Below are 23,233 nucleotides of genomic sequence, written 5' to 3'. Positions count from 1 at the left end.
TCTTGCTCCATACATCATACATCATTTTCATAAATGAGTCAACATTTTCACCTCCCTTGGCTTTCTGTTTCTTTCTGTTATTATTATAATTATTATTATTATTATCATTATTCTATAATGTTCTGTCCAAGGACATCATTTGTGCACCACTGAGAAACTGAACAAGCTGAGTGTTAGTCCGACTTTTCCCCATCTGTTTCTCTCCATCATCTGTCCAACCTAGATTTGTTGTGTTGCCAAATCAGAGTTACTTTGATGTGTTTATTTACTCCCATACACACACAAAAACACACACACACACACACTGCCTCCTTAATTGTCATCAGCATCATCACAGAAGTTCATCCTCACCTGAAGTTCTTGATTCAAAAGTCCTCCCTCCATCGGCTCTTCCTCTCACTTCCACTTCCACTTCCACTTCCACCTCCACCTCCTCCTCTTCTTCTTTTTCTTCTTCTTTCCCTTCCTTTTTCTCACTCTTAATGTCTTCACACTCCTGCTCTCTGCCCATGGTCCACAGGCTGCTGTCACTGACTGAGCAGCCAATCTTCTGTGAGGGGCACAGCTCCAGTTGTCCTCCTTCCTTGTCAGCTCTCTGGAGCATTTCCTTCAGAGCAGCCATCGAGGTGAGGGCTGGAGGAGGCTGCATGAAGAAGGCCTGAGCCTGAGAGGTGTACTCCCATTGGTTGCCATCGCTGCCTGCTGTCTCTCGCCTCCACCTCAGGTTGTACAGTATGTCTGGATCTGGAGTAATAACTGTCGGATCAGGGTCTGGGTCAGTGATCACCTTTGTTGGAGGGGAGGCGCTCTTGTTGCGGTAGCGCAGCTCTTTGAAAGTTGTCACCTTTGGAGCAGGAGATGAACCTGATGAACTGAGTTTCTTTTGAGTTTCTAGTTGAGATTTTCTCATCTCCAGGGGTGGAGGCTGTGGTGGGGCATCACAATCAGGTGTGAACGCTATGAGCCAGTCAAATCGCTCAGGTTGTGCAGAGTTGGCAGGGAGAGTGCTGACTTTGATGGGAGGCAGCGATGGCGGGATTGGGGGTAGGGGACGAGGTGGAGGAGGAGGTGGAGGTGAATCTGGTAACTCAGCAGGATAGCGGAAAGACTCGTAGCTCATATTCTTCGTTTTAGTTTCATGAGTATTGCTAAAAGCAGTGCTGTAGTAAGAGTCGGAAGTCAGGCCACTGTTCCTCTTCCTTCTCCTCGCCATCTCAGTGAATGAGGTGGTTCTTTGTGTATCCTTGCTCTCCTCTTTCTTTTTGCCTTCTTCGGCTATATCTACTCTTCGATCTCCATCTAACTTGCCTCTGCTGCTCCATCCATCTCTGGACATCAACCCGATGTCACATTCCTTCTCTTCCTCCCTTTCTTTTAGTCTGAACTCATATGGAGATTTGGACAGGATAACATTATCTCTGTCTCCCTCATCCTCTAACCCTCCGACACAGTCACCAAGCTCTGGGCTGAGTTTGAGAAGCTCAGCTTGGGTCAATCCTGCAAGCATCAGTAGTTTCCGGATCTCTACATCCAGTGCATGGAAGGAGGGAGGAGGAGGCAGCGCAGGTGGAGGTGGTATTGCAGGGGGAGATGAGGAGGAGACTGAGATAACTGGTGGAGGAGGAAGAGGTGGAGGGCGTGTGGTAGGAGGAGGAAGGGAAAGAGGGGTCTTTTCCTGTTCGGCTTGAAGAGCAGCGAGCCGCTGCGCCTCCTTCCTGGCAAGGTGTCGCTTTCGAGGTGGAGGAATGGGAGGAGTTGGGGTAGGGATGGCAGGAGGTGGAGAAGGAGTAGTATATAGGGTGAGGTAAGGGACTGGTTTAGAAGCAGGAAGAGGAGGAATAGACGGTGGGGATGGAGGTAGGGGTTTCTCACACCTAAAAGTGGTGAATGTGGGGGATGAGGAGTTAGTGGAGAAAGTGGACAATGTAGGAGAGGTGGAGACTGCCATGGAGGTGGTCTCCCTGCTGATATTAATGTAGGTGTGGAGGTCAGAGCTCACGCTGGCATGACGTGCTGGAGGTTTAGGGGGTCTAGGTGGCGGCTCAACGGGAGAAGGGGTGAGGGAGTCAGGAGCGAGAGGCTCATCGCAGTCTGACGGAGCAGTGAGGTCAACCCCCGCATCCGAAAACTCCTGAGAGTCTCCCATCGATCCTCCGCGACTTTTATACAACTTCCAGGGAATGTCGATGTTGCCCATTTCATCCATGACATCCGACAGATCCTGCTCTTCCAGGTCTCCAAGATCAAATCCCTTCTCATGGAGTCTGGCGACGTAGGCCAGCTTCACTTCCCTGTTCACCTTCTCCAAGCGATCCAGGTGATCTAGACGATCCCTCAGAACATCCCAATGTTGTTCCCCCTCCAGATCCCAACGAGCCACTTGGATCACCTGGCTGAAGCGCTCCATTTTCCCAAACTCTCCTACTGACTCTAGAAAGTCAAGTAAACCTAGTTTGGTGACCTCAGAATCGCCTTTGACTCCTAGGTAGTCAGGCGAAGGTGAGTCGAGGGCAGAGGGGTAGCCCTCATCTGGGGAGCAAGGAGGAATTGGGGAATGGGATGTTAAGGAGAAGGGATTGCGGTTAAGAGGAAGGGATGGTGGTGAGCGTGCAGGAGGCTGGCACTCAGGGGGTGGTGGAAGAGCGTGCTCTTTAGGGGACAGAGCAACGGATAGATTATCTTGGTCTTGGGAAGAGCAGATGGAGGCGGATTGATCTGCACAGTCAGACTCCAGATCAGAGCAGGAGCTGATGGAAGTGGAGGATGAGGAGGTAGAGGAGGACAGTGAGAACTCCAGGAGGGAGGGGGGACAGTCACAGCAAGAGGGGACCAGGGTGTCATCATCATCATCATCGTCATCATTGTCAGCTTCCTCTTCATCATCATCAATATCAATATCCCCACTGCTCTCTTCCTCATCGTCTTCCTCCTCTACCTTTATATTTTTCTTGTTGTCCAGTTCGGAGCGTTCATCTGCATTCTTACCGTTGTCTTTCAGATTGGCAGCAGGGCGGGCAGAGGCCTCCGGCTGGGCCTGAGCTTGCAGAGGAGGCTGAGGCAGCTCCTTGGCCATTTTCCCATCCTGCCTCTGGGGTAATGGGGCTGGAGGAGGCGGTAGCTTCAGTTGTTGTCTGATAGAGATGGTGTTGTTGTTGTTGTGGTTGTGGTTGAACATGCTGTTGTTGTCCTGTGGGGAGCGCCCATCGCAGCACAGACACGGGAGGCTCGGCTCGTTGCAATTTGGGTCGAGAGGGAGAACAGAGGGAAGCGGAGGAGGAGCGGCTGCTGGTGCAATTTTGCTTGCCGCAGAAGCACGAGCATTCTTGGGTTTGGGTTTGGCTGATTTAGAGACGGTTGAAACCTGTTTTTGTGGGGCAAACCTGGACTGGCTTACTGGTGGCCGTGGCTGCACTCCCACCCTGGTCCTGGTGGGTGCAGCGGGGCCTTTAGTAGCCCGGCGCGGGGAGGATGTGGTAATTGTGTTCATGTTTTTATCCTCCCTCTGAAAACCAGGGCCATGAGACTTTGGTGCAGCTAAGGTATTGGTCCGTCTGTTGACGTCAAAGCGCCGTGGCTTTGTAGGCTGAGAGGAGGACTGCATTGTGGGAATGGGACTTTGTAGGATACTGTGATATTTCTGTTGCTATAGAAACAAGTGTTGTACAGGCTGGACAGATCCAAACTATGACGCGCCGTGACGGTCACATCTTGGCTTGACTCCCAAGATCCTGTAACATCAAAGGAGACACAGACAGTGAATGAGTACGAGCAAATTCAGCTCTTCAAAGACGTTTTCTTGCTCTACACATGTTTTCATATTATGCTAAGTCTTTGAAGTTTAACTCATCATCTGGACCAATCATTAAAACGCAATTGCTTTTGGGCTTTCTGATTTATAATTATCACAGCCCAGGTCCTGGGAGGACACACACAGTCTCACACAGTCCTGTAAAAAACCTTAAACATTATCAAGCATCAACACTTAAAGTCACTTAAAGGCAGTCACTGGTTCCAGCTTCTCAAATGTAAATATTTGCTAGCTTTTGTCATCTTTTATGATAATAAATTGAATATATTTGGGTTTTGGGCTGTTGGCTGGACAAAACACAACAACTGAGGACGTCACCTTGGGAAACTGTGATAGTTCACTTTAACTCATTTTATTTAACTTTATTTTACAAGTCCAATTTCATGGGAAGTAGTGGTGGTTACCAAGCAATATATCTGAAGTTTCTTTGAAATTACCCCCAGATCATTCAACAAGATCTAATTCTTACACATTGCACCTTTAAAAATAACATTCTTCTATTTTTCTAATAGAAATTGGTGAAAATGTAAATGGTCAAAAAATGTACTTTGATTTACTGACCTGCAGAAGTTGGGCTAGAAAATAGTTGAAAATTAAAATGTCACGATAAGAAGGAGTTAAAGGTGCACTATGTAGTTTTGGATACAAAATTTAAATCAGACGAGAAATATTTGGTGGAACCTGCCACCTTTCTAGCTTCAAACAATGTTCTGGGGACCTTATTTTCCTCTTATGGAAAAAATAAATATGTCTGAGTTTGTATTATTACCTCATTAATGTTGTTAAATTCTGAGTGTGAATTTCTATTCTACATCGTGCCCCTTTAAGCATAAACCAGTTGGAAGTTTCCTGGAGATGTATTAAAGAAATTACCAGCTCTTTTTAACTGCTTGTTGGAAAATAGCAGACTATTATTATTACATCACCGTTGGGGTAATTTCAGTAAATATCCAGGTAATTGTTGTGGTGATTGGTATTGTGGTGATTTCAGGGTCATTTCAAAAAGAAATTCCAAACATGTTATTTAGTAATTACCACCCACTTACTATGAAATTTGCAGACCTGTAAAATGAAGTGTTACCAAAAACACGCAATCAAGAAAACTAAAGGTGCACAGGTTTTGGTTATATAGTCCTATATTTCTTAACCGTAGAACTTCTATAATCTTTTTGTTCGCACCCCACCATAACTCAAAATACCAGCTTGTTTTGCTGTCATGTTTATAAACAAAAATGTAAACATATGGCTTTAAAGAGCATCTAATACTCATGTTAGCTCTTGCAAACTGCTATTCCTTGTATCAAGAGCTTTGTTCGTAGGCCTTGCATAGCGCACCTTTAATCGATCAATTGATAATGACGAAGATTTCAGGTTGCAACCCTAGTGTATGTAAGAAGTTGCCTCCCTACAAAATTTCAGTGACAGCATTAAAATTGTGTTGAGTTAAACAAACAGGCTACTTGAAAATGTACATTACAGAAGTGTCAGGCCATCTGATCTGCATGCATCCTATTATCCTGGTTTTCAGACGTTATCTATCTATTCAAATTCACACACACACATACACCCACACACATATCACATGAAATGATCCCCGTGATAATAATTGTCAACTAATTTAAAGCTTAATAGCTGTCACTCATCATCTGCATCAGTCATGTTGAGCCTCACTGAGCACTGATATTCATGAGTTTACAGTAGTCAGGCTGTCTCCATCTGTGCCACTCTCCATCTCCATCTCCATCTCCATCCTTACAGGCTGACAATAAGATGTAGATCAAAAGAAAAAGAAAAAACCCTGTACCTAAAGCAATGACTGAACATAAAAGCACATTTTAACTGGAGCATGAAATAATCAGGCAGCAGCAGGGAACAACACAGAGTCTGCTGTTTTAAAGCCCATTTACCGAAGGCTACTGCTCATATTCCTCCACAGTGCCCTTCACATCACTGAGGAATATAAATCACTCCAGTGCTTGGGCCTTTCGTGGGAATGGCCACTACAGCCAACAAAGCCTTGACACGAAATAAAAACAAAGAAACTGCATATGCTCATGTGTAATTTAACCCGTCCTGTGCTCAGTATTTACCCCTGCATGTATTGATCCCACAGAGCTGATGGAGACAGGGAGGATGGGAGGAGGGGGAGGAGGAGGGGGAGGAGGGGGGGGAGGAGGGGGTACCTCCGACCGCATCGCCCTGATATACAGGCCCATCCGCCCCTGTTATCACTCAAATAACACACATGATATTTAGATTGTAATCAAAACAGATCATAATAACATTTTTTTTTTTTTAATCTAAAATCTATCCGATAGATATCAGTGTTAAGAGCGGAATCGCACGACTCTTGATCTACGTAGGCTCCGTGTGGGAATATGAGGTTATTCTAACACGACCACGCACCGCAGGCTCGTTTAAAAACTAGAAATATGCACAATCAGATGATAATTAAAGACTCGACTCACGATCAGATTCAGGTAAAGATGGATGAACGTCTCCATCTCCATCTCCAGTCCGTGTGAATGTGAAGGCTCTCTCCGACGTTAAACAGCCTCAGCATCTGTCTTCTCGCGAGCATCCAACAAACTCACACCCCCCTCCCTCCTCCATCACCACCACCACCACCAGAGACCCAGCCAAACCACACCCCTCCCCTACTCGCCTCATCATCACAGACCCAGTTTATCTGGAGTCATTTTCAGCTTCACCTCCTTCAAATGATTAGTTTGGAGCCATGACTCAAGAGGAAGAGTCACACTTCTCTTAATTTCTCTTAAATCATCCTCTCTGGAATGTGTTCATGCTTTTATTAGTCTGTCCTCAGGGAAGCTGAGTCATTATTTTTTTCTATTTTACTGCATTATAAGTATTATAAGAAGTATTAAAAATAAAGATTAGTTTTCTCCTCTGTAAAGCATATAAATATTCTCAGAATGCTATAATTAGATGTAAATGTATGCAAGACCTTGCATCCCTTAAAGGAAGCTGGCTTATTAAGAATGCAAATCTCACATACAGCCAACTGTGATCTCCACCCATGATTATCACTATCAGTGATATTCTCAATAAATTCATTCATTTAGTCTATAAGGTGTCAGGAAATAGTCAAAAATGCACATTATACTGTGACAAAGCCTGAGTAGATGTTTTCAGTTTTCTTTTTATTTGATTAAAAGTCCAAACCCCTCATATATTCAATATACTCTTGATATATGACAAACAAAAGCATCAAATCCTCACATTTGAAAAGAATTAAAGAGAGAAGTTTCAGCATTTTTGCTTGAGAATGACTTAAACAATTAATCTATTGTCTGATGACCCTTTAACAACCTCATTCCGGCTCTAAGATAATGTTTTTATAGCTTAATTAGTCCATTCATTAGTTATGTCTGTTGCAAAGCACAAAAATACTCTTATTTCATTCAAAACATTTAAGCCAGGCTGTTTAAGCAGAATTTATGAGAATCAAACTGATGACCTACTTCTAAGAGAAGAAAGGCGCTTTGTTTTTCTTTCCTGTACTTTTATATACATAGATTCTTCTTGTGAAAACTAATAAAGTCGAAGAAAAAAAGTGCGTTGTCTTAACACATTTAGATTAGGAGCTTTACAGGTCAGACATAGGGAATGTTAAAGTCTGGCCCCTTGGTGCTTCACTGCTTTTCCAAATCTGCCCTTTCTAAATAAAAGTAGTTGAATAGGCTGGTCTAGATAGTTTAATTTTTGTTTGTTTAAGTTCTGCTCTACAGCCAACGAGCAGGGCCACTTGAAATATTTTATAGGGCTATACTTTGGTTTATTACTTTACAATTATACTTCTAATTATCTCATGTGCATAGACTGATACGGGTACAGTTAACATTTAGAGTTCCATAACAATCCTTATTTAATGTGTTATGTATCAATATACATGAACATGTGTTAGGTGATTCATTGTTCTCCTTCAACTAGGCTAGTTGTTCTTTTCCTTATTAAGAATATACAGCTTTAATTTGAAGGAGTACTGTGACCACTAGTGGCTGTGATCACCCCCTGCCATCCCTCCGTGGCACTTACACAGCCAACACACACATAAATGGCCTTCAAAAAAACCATGAATTGAAAAAAATATGATGGGAATTAAAAAAAAAAGATGAAACAGAAGAAGAAGAAGAAGAATACTGGTCATAAATTATTTATTAAAAGTAATAACATCCAGGCCAGAACAGACTTTATAGCAGCAATATAAAAATATATGGAATTAGAGAGCTGATCAGGTTTCACTCGCTGTTGTGATACATCTACTGTCATATACAGTAGGCACTGTCCCTTAAAGTTCTTACTCAAATAATGTATCTACAGTATGCCTACGAAATCAAAACGGTTTTGACTGTTGGATTTGATGTTTAAAATCTCATCCTGCCATGAAATCTTCAGGGCAGAAAGCTAGACCATGTGATTCTTTTCGAGTCATTCTTATATCCATGGTTATTGCTCTTCAGTGTAGAGATGACTGGAGACACTGTACATTTTGCACCTGGTTTAATAAATAGATAACATGGAACAAAAGAGACAGGCTGTCTGATGACATTCAAAACCAAGTATCTACAAAGCACTGAAAAGTTAAGAAATTGCCTGCAGGATTTCTAAATATCACAGCCCTCTTCGGGTCATGCTGTTGGGAGTCAGCGCGTTATCCCTGAAAGTCCTCTTTGAAAAGAAAGAGGAGCTGATCTCTGTCGTGATAAAAGTCAAAAGGGAACCAGGCTGATGCACCTGATACCATTTGTAACCACTGCTCTCCCTCACTTGTTCCTCTTGTAGATCTTATTGGCAAAGTTGTGGAAGACTGAGTGAGGAAGGTTCTGAGCGTGACTTGCGATGAGTTTCTGTAGCCGCTGGTAGCTCTCATCTTCATATCTGCGGTACAGTGCTGGCATTTGCAGGGTGTTGTACAGTGCTTTGACCTTTTCCACACTGGCATCATCATGGCGCCCGTAACATGCCTGAGGAGGAGATGAAGGTTAAGTTATGTTTTGGTAATGTACGATGTAGCAAGCGACTTTAGTAGCACTTCTTAAAAAAAGGTAAGACCAGAGGACAGCATATACATGGAGGATCAAAACCATAAAAACATGAGCACTCTGGGTTCATTTGAGTTTGACGGTTCTCAGAAGCAAATTATTACAGTTAATAAAGTTGCTATTGCTGCAAATAATTTTTGCTTTGCACGATTTCTTATGGTGGCATAAAACAAGAAATCCTATTACTAGGGTTGAGCGGTACTCAGCTGGAACAACTATCTGGTACAGCTGACTGAAGTTTATTGATTCAGGTTTATTAAAAACTTCCTGTAAATCTGTTCTGTAAATAGTTCTCATTCTCCTGTGACCAAAAACGTTGATCTGAATCTCAATTCTGAGGCTGTTCTGTACAGAGCCTGACAATTTTTGGGGCCAATACCGATATTAGGAAGTTAAAAATTCTGATATCGATACACCGATTTACACACATTTTGCAGAGATATGTAATGGAGGCATGATTTTTACATTTTAACAATAAACTGTTGTTTAAAACGACATCAGTGCGCTGAACCAGGATGAGTAGCTTCTGTTTTAACACAGAAGGTAGTAAGGTAGTAACCCTTATAACATGAGTTAACATGAATAACAAGAATACATACCTTATAAAACCTGCGTAGTAAATTTACAGTATATTACACACTTATTTAGCTTCATCTGACTGTGGCGGAAACAACAACATCTGTGCATACCACTCTGCACGTGGTTTGCAGCCACATTATAATATCGGTACATATTTAAAATGCTCAATTAGAAAGGGTTGCTGTATGAAGTCCCACCTCCAGCTCTGCTCTCTGTTCAGGAGTCATGCTCTCCAGAGCGGTCACCACCAGCCAGCTGCATTTGTTATCCTGGATGTCTGTACCAATCTTTCCTGTCACAGCAGGGTCTCCGTAACAGTCCAAGTAGTCATCCTGCAAATGAAACAACATGAGGTGGTTATTGATTCTGTATAATCGGCAGCATATTAGTCAACATGTGAAGTGTTAAAGTAATTACCTGTATTTGAAAGAACTCTCCCATCTCAAGCAAGATGTGTTTGGCGTTGTTGTGTTCCACGTCACTCTTAATTCCTGCCTACAAAAGTAAAGTATATTAGTTATAGGGAAGGCTGTGACATTACTCTGTTACTTTCCCTGTGCAGACTGTGTCAGTTGGTTTTAATTTAATGTTCTTACAAGATCAGTTCTGTAAACTTTAATCTGCTGCCATCACCATCCTGTCTATAAGTTCCTTCTGCCATGTGTGTACAAGACAAATATACTCACAATGTACATTGCAGCTGCCACCGGGAGGTAAAAGGAGTAAAAGGCGGTTTTGTATTTCACAATAGCTCTATACCTGAAAGCGGAGGAGAGAAAAATTTTACAGATTTGATTTGGTTAAAAATATCCTTCTCTGGAAATGTGCTTCACAGATTTAATTTCACTACCTCTCCATGGTGAATCTGTTGAGGTCAACCTGACCAGGTGGAGCCGTCATGAGGTCCAAAGCTTGGCCGAGCTCTGTTTGGAAAGATGTCTGAAACAAACAGAGATGCTTTTAGAGTCCTGTGGTAGTGTGTATGTGCCTGTATAATCAATCAGGATGTATAGTACCTCAGTAAATAGCTCCAGAAGGTGGACGTAGTAGGGCTGATCCCTGCAATGTCTGCGAAGTAGTCTGTAGATCGACCCTTCTAAGAGAAATGAATCATTGATGGCATCCAGACCTATTCCATCCTTAAAAACAAACACACAGGAATCTCGTTAGAAAGCGAGCACACAAGCAATAGTGAAAAATCAATTAGCTTTTTCTTGAGTGTATCAAGTCTCACCGTCTTGTACCAGCAGGGCTGTCCTCTCCGAGTTACCGATGCATCCATAATATCATCTGCCACGAGGAAAAACGCCTGAAGCTGCAAGCAACAGAGATACAGCTATAACAGTTAATGACTGAGCAAACGTAACACCCCTGCAAAGTGTCATTACAGCAGTCAGTCTGAGTCTGTGCATTAGAGATTAACTTGCAGCGACCCATTAAGCAGCACTAACAGCTCCTTCCTACCAAATAAAACCCATTTAAATAAATTTACATGGTTAAGATTAGATATGGGGATAGTGTGAATTTATTGGATGGATACATAATAAACCACTGTGTCTCTGCTTAATTATCATCACCTTTGGTGCAAGAATGGAGATCTGACCATGGCTTATTCCAGAAAAGCCCTCATAGATAACAAAGCTACAGCATAAGGCTGATATCACACTAAATTTTTATATACTGTATTTAATCAACAAATCTTGTGACATGAGAAAACCAAACCAAAACCAAAAGGGTGTCTACGGGGACTACGGATGTAAATTAGCATTCTTACTAAATCCAAATGGATTACATTGTGTATTTTATCTTGATTTTATACTGTTCAGTAGCTTGATCTGTCCCTATCAAGTAAAAAAATATAGGAAAATCCTTTAAAAAAAGGTGAGCACTGTAGTCTTTAGCAAATATTACAAAAACAGGATAAAAAAATGTGCATTAGATTGGCACTAACTGAGGATTTGGTGCACTGGTAAGTATTTACTGTAGAGCATCAGGATGGTGTATACGGGATTTTACACAAAATAATCTACACTTCCTATGTTAATCATAATGAAAGAACTTGTCACACTCGTGCAAAGGTGTGGCAATAGTTTTTGTATATGCTACATCAGGCTTTGGCTGCACCACTACAGCTGGTTTTGGCCTTTTTTCATGGGGTTTGTTGACAATAAGAAAACAGAGCAGTCCTCACCAGCTCAATGCACCAGCCGACCAACAGAGCCCGCTGCACCACATCCTGTGTGAGCTGATTGGGTGGGAGAAGCTCCCTCAGTGAGCCAATCACAGACAGGCCTCTGTTCCTCTTGCCTCCAGGAGAATTATACACCAACACCTGAGAGAAACACATGCAGATACATGAAACAAGCAGTACAGCAAGTGTCAGTGCCAACTCAGCTAAAGACAAGACAACATACACACCTCTCTCAACCTGCTCAGAGCGTCAGCCAACGCAGGGTCGCTGAGGTCCCTCTCTGTTAGCTCCGTCACCAGCTCCTCAAACTGGCCTTCAAACAGCTGAGGGTCTGACAGTAGCGCCTTTTTGCCGTGCGTCCCGTTGCAGATGTTGTCTCCCTGGAAAGACGAGGTGCACATAAGAGATGTGCTTTTTAACTTTACAGGGGAGACTGCTAACGTTAGCCACATGGTCCGGATTGTTTTAGGGGCATTAATGACCCAGCTCAGTAGACGTCTCATCCCCCAACCAAGCGTTCAGATGTCCCGACCAACCGTAAACACCTGCGGTAAAACTTGTGGGACTGTCGCGGTAACTACTCAATCACATAACGTTTGTAACTTGTTCCGGTTGAAGAAAACTGCAAAGCTAATTAGCTCCATGGTCTCATAGCCCGCTAAGCTCAGTAGCAACAAGAGCAAGGATTAGCTTAGGTATAGAATTGCTATTATTAGCTAGCCAGTTCCCTGGTAACGAAAGGAAGCGTTAGCTGACATTAGCTTATGTTATACTCCAACAACCAGTCTATTAAGAAGTCTAGCTACGGCACACCACATCAAAATATTTTTAGCTCATACATATTCCTTTACGTACCATAATGATGCTGCCCTCTTATCCCAAACTGTTCAGTTTAATACAACAAAGTTGTTTATCTTCTGTTTCTTCGTCTTGATGTGTAACAGAAGTCTGTGAACGTCTCCTTAAACCAGGATGTGCCGATTGTAGTTCACTGTGACGCCCCTGTCCGTTTTATTATAAAGCAGCAGAACTAACTTTCCCAACATGCCTTGCGAGTGGTGCGTGTGGGCGTGGATTTCGAAGGCTCCATTTGACATTGAACGTTTTGATTGGTCGGTTGTATCGAACCAGGATGGGCTTTCACACGGACTGACCAATAGGGTATGAGAAGAGGTGGGGTTTAAGTGGAGTGGGAGATTAATGAAGCAAGGGCTGAGCCTCGTCTGTTACAGTTTTACTGGAGTAAAGAGACAAAAAAGAAAGAATATTAACATAACAATATAGTCTGATAATTTAACCTTCATTATATATACAAAACATCAACATAGATATTTTTATTTGATGTCTATTATTTATTTCATATTTTGAAATACATAACTTGCATTGAAAGTTTTGCCATTGACACTGCATTGAAAATCTGGAATAGGTGTCATATTTAGATACATTTATTATTCAGGTTTCAAGGCTCTATCCTGTTAAGCCTGCCATACAGATATACATTTCTTCAAATAAATTATGTTTTATGCAAGACAGGAGGTAGAAATACAGCTCAGTGCCTTAATAAGGGAGTGTGTATGCGTGTAAATTCTTAAAATTAGTTACATACATATGAGTGTATCCAAAATGTGCCTTTACTAATACAGACTCAATATCATCGCTTAGTGCGCACACCTAAAAAGTAATAATAATAATAATAATTAAAAAAACTCCAATCCGACACATATATTGATACACTTCAAAATCCAGTATCCAGAGCTGCCAGAACCGTCATATGTCACTGTGACTGGACTGTCAGCGGCCAGACTTTTTGTTCAACCACCCATCCACAAAAGAAACCAGTGCAAACACATAGTGTGATGTCCAACCTCATAACAAATTTGTCTGTACGTTTATTGCAACAGACCCTTCATGTCATCAGAGTCACAGTGCAATTTACACCTCTTCATCTTGCAGGATCAGGCTGCTTTAGCCAGGTTGAAACATTTTCAAACCTTATTGAAATCAAATTAGGATGCAAAGTCATGTTTGGAGCCATCTGGCAGAAAACTTTGGGAGCACTGCACATCTTTGACTCTCACCTTAACCTTCAGCTATCTATGAACACAAACACATTTCAAAAGGCTACTATCATAGGTCTTGGGTGCAAGAGGAAAAAAAGTAAGAAGCATTGCCAAAACATGCAGATAAAGACATTCTGAGGACATGTTACTTAGTTACACAGACATTCAGGATCGAATGCACAAGGTTCCTGCTGTATTTGGGAGGCAGTAGCAAAAACATGCACATACGCAAATCAAACCACCGTGTCCAGGGGCCACCCACAGATAATACATTTCAAAGGCTGAGCATGTGTCTGTGGCGTGCAGTGATGTCAATGTTAAAAACGCTGGCTGCCTTGTTTTTTAAGGCTAATGTGGAGGTGGGAAAGCGTGGAGAAAGTGAGAATCTGAATTGCAAATTCAAAAAAGACAAATTTAGCAACAAGGGTTTTCTATTTGAGAGCATTTTATCCTCAAGTGCATCCTCATCTGTTTATCTTACATTGTACTCAGCTTACTATATGGTTATTGAGATGCATTTTTTTTTTTTTTTATCAATGGAAGACAAAATAAGGGTTTTCATGATCACTTCACCTGAGCAATCCTGTGGATGAAATGCAATGTACAAAAGGGTCAGAAGCATATTGCAACCCATAATTATGTAACTGACTGAATGTACATGGGAGTTGTAGCGCGAATGCTAATTGAGGTCCGTCTCCGGTCTTGAGGAACAGAAGTTTCCAGATGAGTATTGAGAGAGGGAGAGGAGAAAACAGCAGAAAGGATGCTTCTTGTTGGGTGTCTCGGCCAGTTGTGGGTTTATTCTCTTAGAACGGGGCTGCCCAGAAACCAGTATCTAGTGACAGTTTCACTGGAGTTAAGCAGTGAGCTCTAGGCTGATGTTCAGAGTTATAAAGAGCACCACTGAATAAGGCCATTTGCACAGTTGGCTTCAAAGAGGAAAAGGAGGGAGGACGTCAAAAATTTCAGTACTAACTAAACTGCCTTGTTTCCTCCCATCCCTGTCAACTCCTCCTATTTTCCTCCTCCTCCTCCTCCTCACAGTGCAGACTCTGAGTACAGAGCTCCTGATGACCCATGCGGTGGATTGGGTGTCACCAAACGACGTAGCGACGCAGAGGAGGAGGAGCTTAGATCTCCACAGCTGCGCAGGTGGATCCCCTCTGGTGTCCGACCGCCGTGGTACCGGTTGTGTCGACTGTCACTGTGGGAGTGGTGGTGTCCACGGCGGTGGGGGTGGTGGGTGTGATGGTTGGGGTGGCCTCGGCTGGTGTTCCAAGGTGTCAGCAACACCTGAGAATAAAATTTAGACAAAGAGCAGATGGCATTACTTGCAACTATTCTGATACAGGTGAAAAATATTAGCTTAGTCACAGCTTGTTGTCATACTTGTTCCAAGGGCATGTGGTTGGTGGCAGCGCCATCAGTTCCACTCCTCCTCTTTGGCCCCTGCCCTGTGTTCCCAGCATGCTCGGTGGAGGGCGATAGGTTGCGTTTGGAGCGCTGCAGGAAGCGAGCCACCAAACCTCGAGTCACCTGAAGGAAAAGTAAAGGGGAAGATGAAATAAGACAGTCAAACAATAGTCCAGCTTTTGCAAAGATTTACATAGAAAGTGTTTGTTGCTTTCGTATTTTTTATCAACAATTTTCACCTTAAGGTCTCCGAGGGAACGGTGGCAGTCTTTAGGTAAACGCAGTGGTGAGGTGGGTGCAGGTTTAGAGGGCACCTGCACCCCTGTGGCTGCTGATTTAATGCTGCCTTTCCTCGGCAGAGCTGCAGCAGGAGGCAAAGAGGTGCGAGGCAACAGGCACGCCTCAGAGGACGGACCTGATGGAGATGGAGTAAGGAAAAAAAGAGCTCTCATTTATTAAGTTATAATACTGTAGACCCCAGGTTGGTTCAGGGGAGTAACATGAAACAAGATGAAGAATATCAGATGTCAGCTTGCACATTTTCTTATTCTTTTATTGCTAGACTCAGAAGCTTAAAGGAAACATATTTTGCTAATTTTTAGGTTTGAGACTACTGACCAGATTTAGGGGTCAGTGTTTTATGGAAAAAAGAAAAACTGAAAAAGCGTAATAGGTTTCCTTTAAATTGAATTTTAGGTAGTGCCTAGGCCAAAAATAATAAACAAAGCAGCTCTAATTATAAAAAAAACAACCACAATTCTGAATAAACTACACTAAAGAGAAAATGTTAGAATGCTAAATGTAACTTCTTAACGATATAAAAAAAGGGGGAAAAGAAGGAAAGCAGGCATCCCATACAGAGCTTCATGGCAAAGGTGCAAGTTAAGAATTAAGTTTAACAGCAGAAGAACTTGATTCTGACAGTAACTTGACAGCATCATGTTAAAGAGCCAGGAACCAAGTCCTGACAAAATATCTCAAAATACACGTATAATCTCTAAATGTAAACAGACAGCAGAAAATGGCCAAGCGGTCTCAATCTGATCTTAATCTGTTTTTATTATTTCCATCGTTGTCATAGCTGTAAGATAAATTTCTGCTTGGATAAAGGACAGCCTTGTTTCAAAGAAGTATACTGTATATCTTCACCAACTATGTGAAGATATGGAATACTATTGAAATGACTATGCCAGATTGTCATCATACTCTGGAGGAAAGAAGAGCATATGATTTTGTGTTGAAATGTAATCATTGATACTACAAATCCACCATGAAAAGTCCAAATTTGGCTGCTTAAACTCCCAAAAAGATGCTATCTTCCATGACATATCTAATATTGATAAATCAGGGAGTATCATTTGAAAACAATGTAAATGAGGAACTGGTAAGGCACATTATTGCTCCCACAGCAGAATCTAATTTATCATCTCTAATCAAATCACTGCTAATTTAGATGGTTAGATGTTGTGGAAGAGAATCATAAATCACCTGCACAGGGGGACAGATTTCCTCCTGTGGTGTTTAAATCTGCATTCATTTCAAAGAGGGTTTGATAGATGATGGCCATTAGGTGCAAATGTGTTGAATTATATCTCATCACAACAATTTTGACATGTTTTCTTTTAGGCTTTTTTGCCTTTAATTGGACTGTCAGATGTGAAAAGCCTCTTACCTGTGCCTGTTGATGCTTTGCTGCCAACAGAGCCAAAGTCAACTAGAGAGAAGGAGATACAAGGACAGGTTATGGCACAGAAATAGTACTGTAGGAGATGTACTCATTCTCCTGTCTGACTTACCTGTATCAGTTGAGGAGCCGAGGCCTGGCTCACTGTGCGACCTCACCAGACGCAGGAGCCCTTCACTATCCCTTCTCACTCCTTCTCCATCCTTCTCACCCTTCCCAGCCCTTCGTCGAAGGTACAATGGCAGCTGGCCCAAGAGGGGTGGAGCGTTACCCGGCCCGCCACTCTGCTCCCTGGCAGCTGGGGAGGATAAAGTCGGAGGAGCAGAGGAGGCTGGGGTAGCTCCTTGGTGTGAGGGAGTGGAGGGGCAAATTCGAAACTCTGGGATGGAGGATCGCTGTTGAGAGGCGGACGCTTCTATCGCTTCCAGCTGGGAACAGCTACTAGCTAGCATGGCCTGGCGACGCAGCACTGGAGACCTGCAGGACGAAAACAGGAGAGAACAAAATAATGTTAATTGTAAACTGTAAGGTCCTTCATTAATAAACTATGCACGTTTGTTCGTCCTCACCTGTATGTGGTGGTTGCTGTGCTCGGTGAAGAGCAGGAGTTGGACCTCTCTCCTCTGATGAAGCGCCTGGCTCTCGGACCTCCTGCCAGAGGACTCTCGGGTGTCTGAGACAGGGGACCACGAAAGCTAAAGTACTCCCCACCCTCTATTCCGTCTCCTCCCTCACCAGCGGTCCTGTTGCCCCTCTCCCCCTGGTTCCTCAGACCGACCTCCATCAGACAGGAGTCCTCAGAGGGGGAGGAGTCATCAGGGATGTCCACGATCTCTGACATCAACAGAGATCCACTGTCCATGGACACTAAGAAAAAAAAGGTAATCCTTTATTATGAAAGGACAACTTTGCTTTTAGTTTAACTTATACTTACTGTCTGAAACTTACTTTATTTTGTGTAAAACATTAACCTGGCAATAGACAAGGTTTTTGTTTTAACGTATCATTATTAAGTCAATGTTGATTGCATAATGTAATATAAAGAATGATGACAACATCAGCGTTTATTTTAGTTCCCTATAACCTTGTTTGCACTGTGCTATTTTGTCTGCCAACAGGCACAAAATCTCTGTATAAAATGAAGGCTGACTGGTGATCCAGTCGGCTGGCAGCCTGGCACCATTTAAATCTGCTTCCATGTCTCCATTACAGACTAAATGAATGAGTAAAACTTTCTTCCTGTGTAGTTGGTTACTGTGAGGAAAATGGAAACAAACCAGTCGTCTTTGCTGCAGCGGCACCAACAATAATACCATTTGGAAATGCTGTCTGCTTCCACTTTATATTGCTGTGAGTAATAACCGACTTAAATCGATGGTCCATTTTATTAAAATAATGTGTTTCACAGATATAATTTAATTGGAAATGTTTTTGCATAAAAAAATGAGTTTATTGATTGTAACATTTTTTGTGATTCATTTTCAGTCTATTGATTAATCGTTAAATGTCACATTCTCCCTCTGGCTTTTTAAACTTCATCATAATGCTCCTTTTAACAAGTACAAGTGAATATAACAGATAGTATATAGAACAGTCTCGGCCTCTCTACTGTCACTGTCAAACATGCTGTATGAAGACATATATATACTGTACATGCATTTATTGTATATAACTTCCAACTTCATGTACATGAAGTAATCTGTTACATTACCCATTTAATATGTCTCCCTTTGCACTATTTGTATTGTTTACAATTCACAGAAACACTTGATTTGCATAAAGACATTGTATGTTGTTGGTCACTGTTGCTTTTTATATATATTTACTGTATTTCTTTCACCTACTTGTATGTACATTATAGTTAGATTCCTTCTATGTGTACACATACTTGGCCAAAATGGCCGATTCTGATGCTGAAGTGAATCTGCGATGGTTTCTCACCTTCTCCACTGAAGGCAGTAGAAGTTCCTCTCTCTCCAGACAGCTCAGTGCCGTGCTGGTCATACACTGTTGCCTGGACAGTCAAATTAAACCAGGATCAGCACAGGCAGTAAGTAAATCACACTTTACACACACAGATAAATTTATTTACACACACTCACCTGGCTCGCAGCTCTCTGTCCCATCACAGCTTCATAAGGAGGGGGGCAGTCAGTGGGGTAGAGAGGAACAGGGCTCTCCATGGAGCCATTGTAGGTGATGCTAGATGTTAATAAGAAATATTACACAAATCATTTCCTTTCGTGCTATATTTATATGTATGTGTAATAAGGGTTTATTAAGTGCTGATGTGGTACCTCTGAGCGTCTGTTTCAGAGCTGCAGGTGTACTCAGGAGGATAGTAGGGGGGTGGAGGAATGGGTGGGACAAACTCCTCAAAGTCCATGATGTTGGTCAGGAAGGCATCCTGAGGAGTGGTGCATTCTGGGTTGACTGAACGAGAGCGATGTGGAGCCAGCTAGAAATGTAAAACATGCACAACAGATACATGCAATGGGCCACAACACTTGTGCATAGTCTGTTTTCAAATGTAAATCCTGATGCCTGAATACAGCATTGTGGTTTACTGCTGGGTTTTTGTCATTTGTGGGAAGAAAAAAAAGCAAGTCTGGTGTAAAATGTGCTGTATCTGCACTCACCAGGTGCACGAGGTCCAGAGAGAATATGTGGATACTGCAGGTCACAGTGGACAGAGTACAGATGATGGTGGAGAGAATGCTGAGACCACATGCGCTGAACAAAAGGTCCTGAAAAGAAATACGCATTCAGAAAATTGAAATCTGCCGTCATGTTTAACATTTTGTTGGCAGGAATATGTAAAGGATAGGTTGACAATATTACAAGTCTGCATAAACAGACAGAATCTGTCCACGGACCACAGACAGACAGACAGACAGGGATAGACATATAAACATCTGACAAAATACTGCCTCGGTGGCACACCCCTTCTTCTGGCCCTCTAGCTCGGATCACTTCTATCTTGAAACTTTATTTTGAGCTCAACTACATATCTGTAAAGTTCCCTGAATGCATCTCGCACGATTGTGAGTCACTATTTCTGTGACAAAATCTGTCCAAAGGCAGGCAGACAGACAAGGTGAAAAGAATACCGGTGAATGAGAGTTGATAGGAATGATTGGGACTGGGTTACACTGATCTGCAACTTAAAACAAGCGGGGGCCAGGGCTGTAAAGTGGGGAGGTCTAATGGCCACTTTCCTATATCCTAACTCTGTAGCTCCAGCATCCTTGCTTGGATGACAACCATCTTCAATCTCAGCCTTCATTATAATCTCAACTGCACTCCTGGGATAGTATGAGGCGATAGTATCACAGCAGTGTGGGAGAAAGTCATGAAGCTTGACTTTCTCCCACACTGCTGTGATACTGTGATACTGATCGCACTGACAAAAATCCGTCCACACCTGGCAAAATAATCAAAACCTCTTCTGTCATAGTTACTTGCTACAAAATGTCCTCCAGGAGTAAATTTTGCCACGATGATACACAGACACACAAACCCACAAAAGGAAAACATTACCAGCTGACGCTGTCACGACTGGTAAACACTAACTTTGGAAGACATCCAATCTGCTGAGGCCTCATGTTAGCGTCAGATAAACTTTTGAATACATTTTAGCTCAAAACAAGTACTTGAGGTCTTTGAATTAAATATATTTTAATGTCTACAGGACACGAAGAATGATGACAACAAGCAAAACCTGTTTCAATGTTCATATGTACACCTGAAAAACTGTGAACTTTTCCTTTAATGGTTAACTTTGGTGATAAAGTGATTAATTGGGTCTCCAGTATAGAGACACATCCCACCTACCTTCAGCTGATGTCTGACTGAGTGACAGTCAGCGATTTGATAGAGGACCAGGGTCTCCTCCTCTGTCATGGAGCAGGGTTGAGTGGGTGCGCAACACACACACAGTCCATTCTCCACCTACACACATTTCCATACACAGTGGGCTGGTGTGAAATACTGAAGTCCACACTAAAAACATATTCACAGATATTCCTGGCACGTTCCACATGCATCTGGCTAGAAGGACATTGCAGCACGAGGCAGAAGACAACACTTGCATAAAGTTGTTTACCTGGCAGGTGAGCATCGACTTGACCATCTGTGCGTTCTGACAGGAGAGCATGGAGCCGGCCAGACTGAGGATCACACACACTGCGGACAGCAGCATGAACAATGACACCTGTGGAGGAGCACACAGCCATGTTTGGATTTAGAGCAGCATGTCAAAACTTGGGTCATGCAAGGCCAAGAGTGTGCAGCAGATTTATCCTTTTTTTTTTACTGAGTCACTAATGTCCTGAACATTCAGCGAGAGAGGAGGAACTAAAAGTGAAGCTGAAAGAAGTAACCGGAAGTCACACTTGAGTAAAAGTAAAGTCTTATAAATATTGTGTTCACATATTACTTTGGTAAAAGTGAAAATCACCAATACGACTAGCGCTAGACCAATGTCCAAAACTATCCGATACAAAATGTGAAAATAAAAAAAGTAATTTTCTTGCAATAAATGTACTTCAGTATCAGTTAAGTTAAAATAAATTATACATATATTTACATGTATGTATAGACAGTATACAAGAGATCACGGGATATGTCTATGTATTGGAATCTGTTTTTTCAATCTGACTGACAATTCATAAATTAATTTAAAAATGTCTGACTTTCTGATGTAATCTGCAAAGTTTCAAGTAACTAAAGCTATCAAATAAATGTGGTGAGTCAAAGGTACAATATTTAACTCCAAACTGTAGTGAAAAGGAACTAAACAGTAGCAGAAAATGGAAAAACAACCTCAAAATTGCACTTAAGATTTCTACTTGAGTAAATGTACTTAGTTACATTCCATGACTGAGTACTTGATTTGGTTTTAGGATGGACAGAAAACCTGCACACTTTTTTCCCTCCATGTCATGTATCAACCACCTCCAGATTTTATGTGTGTTACTTTACTAATTTTTCTGAATCAATACATGAATATGTACAATGTGAGTACACAGTTTATACAGTATGATTACAACTACACTTTGTTACAGGGCCCCGTAACAAAAGGCTTCAGGATTTGGTAAAGTTCAGCATAAACTCAGATTTTGAACCAAAATGGACAAGAAGTCCTTTTACGTACTTAGAAAATTTTTTAATTTGAACAACTTCAATTCCACAATGACGAGGCAAACTCCATGTCATCATATATATCTGCTGATGAAGATCATGTGATATGCTCAAAAGCACCAGACCAGCTACTAAAGGGACCCTGAGGTTGTTTTTTTTTTTCAGGATCTGCTCTAGACATGTTTTAGGATGTATATAATACCCTGTATTTTAAATAATAATGAACTTCTTATACCCTCACCCCCCGCAACCCAAGGAATCTCAACTAGGATTGGCTTCCATACTATTTGTGATGTCCCAAATCATGCTCGTAGACCCGCCTCTCTGAAATCTGATTTTCAGTGAGCACAAAGAAACTTTCCACTTTCATCAGATGAATGTGTAAACAGCCTTCAGGTGTCAAACTTTTCACAAACATCATTCTACACAGTGAAGAAGAAACAACACGTTTCTGTCTTTAAACTTTTGTTTATATCTTGCTTTCGTGGTGCATATTCCTAGACCAATTTGGAGTCACTCAAAGGACTATAACCACTGAACCTAGTTGTTTTTGGGGTTTCTCTTTACCCTGTTGGTAATCCGTTACATGGTTTAACACTTATAACTAAGAGACTCGAATGCTCCTTTTATCAAATGGAAATATACATACCACCAGCGTCAGAGGTCTCCTCCATGAGATTATCCCAACTATCCCTGATGCCACCACCTGCAGACAGACAGCACATCCATCAGAAAACCGCCCTCAGGATCTCTTAGTTGTTTTAATTCTGTATGTTTGTCACTTACAAAGAAGCCGGCCCAGAATGGACAGGACTGCCTCACACGGGCTGAGGAGGTGAAGGCCATGCTGGTGAAAGAGAAGGCCAGGACCATGGCCCCTAGGCCCAGGTGGCACAGCCCCAGGTACAGGAGCAGCCGAGCCCCACCAGGCCCCCGGCCCGACATGCCTCTGCGGCTGTCCGACCACCCCCGGGAACCCGAGGCCGAAGCCACGCTGCTGGAGTCCGACGGCGAAGGCATGTTAGGCTCTTGTGTGTGTGTGTTTGTGTGTGTGTGTGGAGGAGGCTTGGAGAGGCTTCACGCTCACTCTGTGTTCATAAAACAAACTTGAGTTGTGTGGGTAGAAGTGCAGGAGAGCATAAACGCTGGCTTCAGAGCTCCACTCTGTCACAATTATGCACCAAGCTCTCCACTGGCAGGTGCCATAGGTTCTGCGCAATGCCCCATGGTGCGCACTATAGTCCGGTGAGTGAGTCCAAGAACTTTGTCAGCAGAAAGTTGAGAATTGAG

At 42.5% G+C, this 23,233-nt stretch overlaps 2 protein-coding genes across 3 annotated transcripts; both read right to left on the bottom strand.

Annotated features, from left to right (window-relative positions):
• Positions 1 to 8,315: 8,315 nt before the first annotated feature.
• Positions 8,316 to 12,633, bottom strand: fdps (farnesyl diphosphate synthase (farnesyl pyrophosphate synthetase, dimethylallyltranstransferase, geranyltranstransferase)). 2 transcript variants are annotated; one of them, XM_073486126.1, is made up of 10 exons: positions 12,500 to 12,633; positions 11,872 to 12,024; positions 11,645 to 11,785; positions 10,688 to 10,768; positions 10,470 to 10,592; positions 10,304 to 10,392; positions 10,140 to 10,212; positions 9,871 to 9,948; positions 9,651 to 9,785; positions 8,316 to 8,796 (listed from the first exon to the last, which is right to left on the bottom strand). In XM_073486126.1, the coding sequence occupies exons 1-10, from the start codon at positions 12,500 to 12,502 to the stop codon at positions 8,596 to 8,598; spliced, it is 1,077 nt and encodes a 358-aa protein (XP_073342227.1). In that variant the 5' UTR covers positions 12,503 to 12,633; the 3' UTR covers positions 8,316 to 8,595. The 2 variants fall into 2 exon arrangements, with proteins under 2 accessions (XP_073342227.1, XP_073342226.1); XM_073486125.1 differs by lacking the exon at positions 12,500 to 12,633 and having other exon boundaries at positions 8,496 to 8,796; positions 11,872 to 12,233.
• A 1,206-nt stretch (positions 12,634 to 13,839) lies between these two features.
• fam189b (family with sequence similarity 189 member B) lies at positions 13,840 to 22,963 on the bottom strand. The gene is made up of 14 exons (XM_073485967.1): positions 22,730 to 22,963; positions 22,593 to 22,649; positions 20,907 to 21,014; positions 20,636 to 20,752; positions 19,441 to 19,548; positions 19,099 to 19,259; positions 18,904 to 19,003; positions 18,743 to 18,815; positions 17,371 to 17,668; positions 16,914 to 17,278; positions 16,790 to 16,831; positions 15,357 to 15,532; positions 15,094 to 15,240; positions 13,840 to 14,997 (listed from the first exon to the last, which is right to left on the bottom strand). Exons 1-14 carry the CDS (start codon positions 22,961 to 22,963, stop codon positions 14,743 to 14,745), a joined length of 2,241 nt encoding a protein of 746 aa, XP_073342068.1. The 3' UTR covers positions 13,840 to 14,742.
• Positions 22,964 to 23,233: the final 270 nt, after the last annotated feature.

The sequence above is a fragment of the Pagrus major genome, chromosome 17 (genome assembly GCF_040436345.1).
Source record: "Pagrus major chromosome 17, Pma_NU_1.0".
In the NCBI taxonomy this organism is placed as follows: Eukaryota; Metazoa; Chordata; class Actinopteri; order Spariformes; family Sparidae; genus Pagrus; species Pagrus major.
The sequence above is the reverse complement of the archived record's forward strand: the minus strand, read 5'-3'. Positions and strand labels throughout refer to the sequence as shown.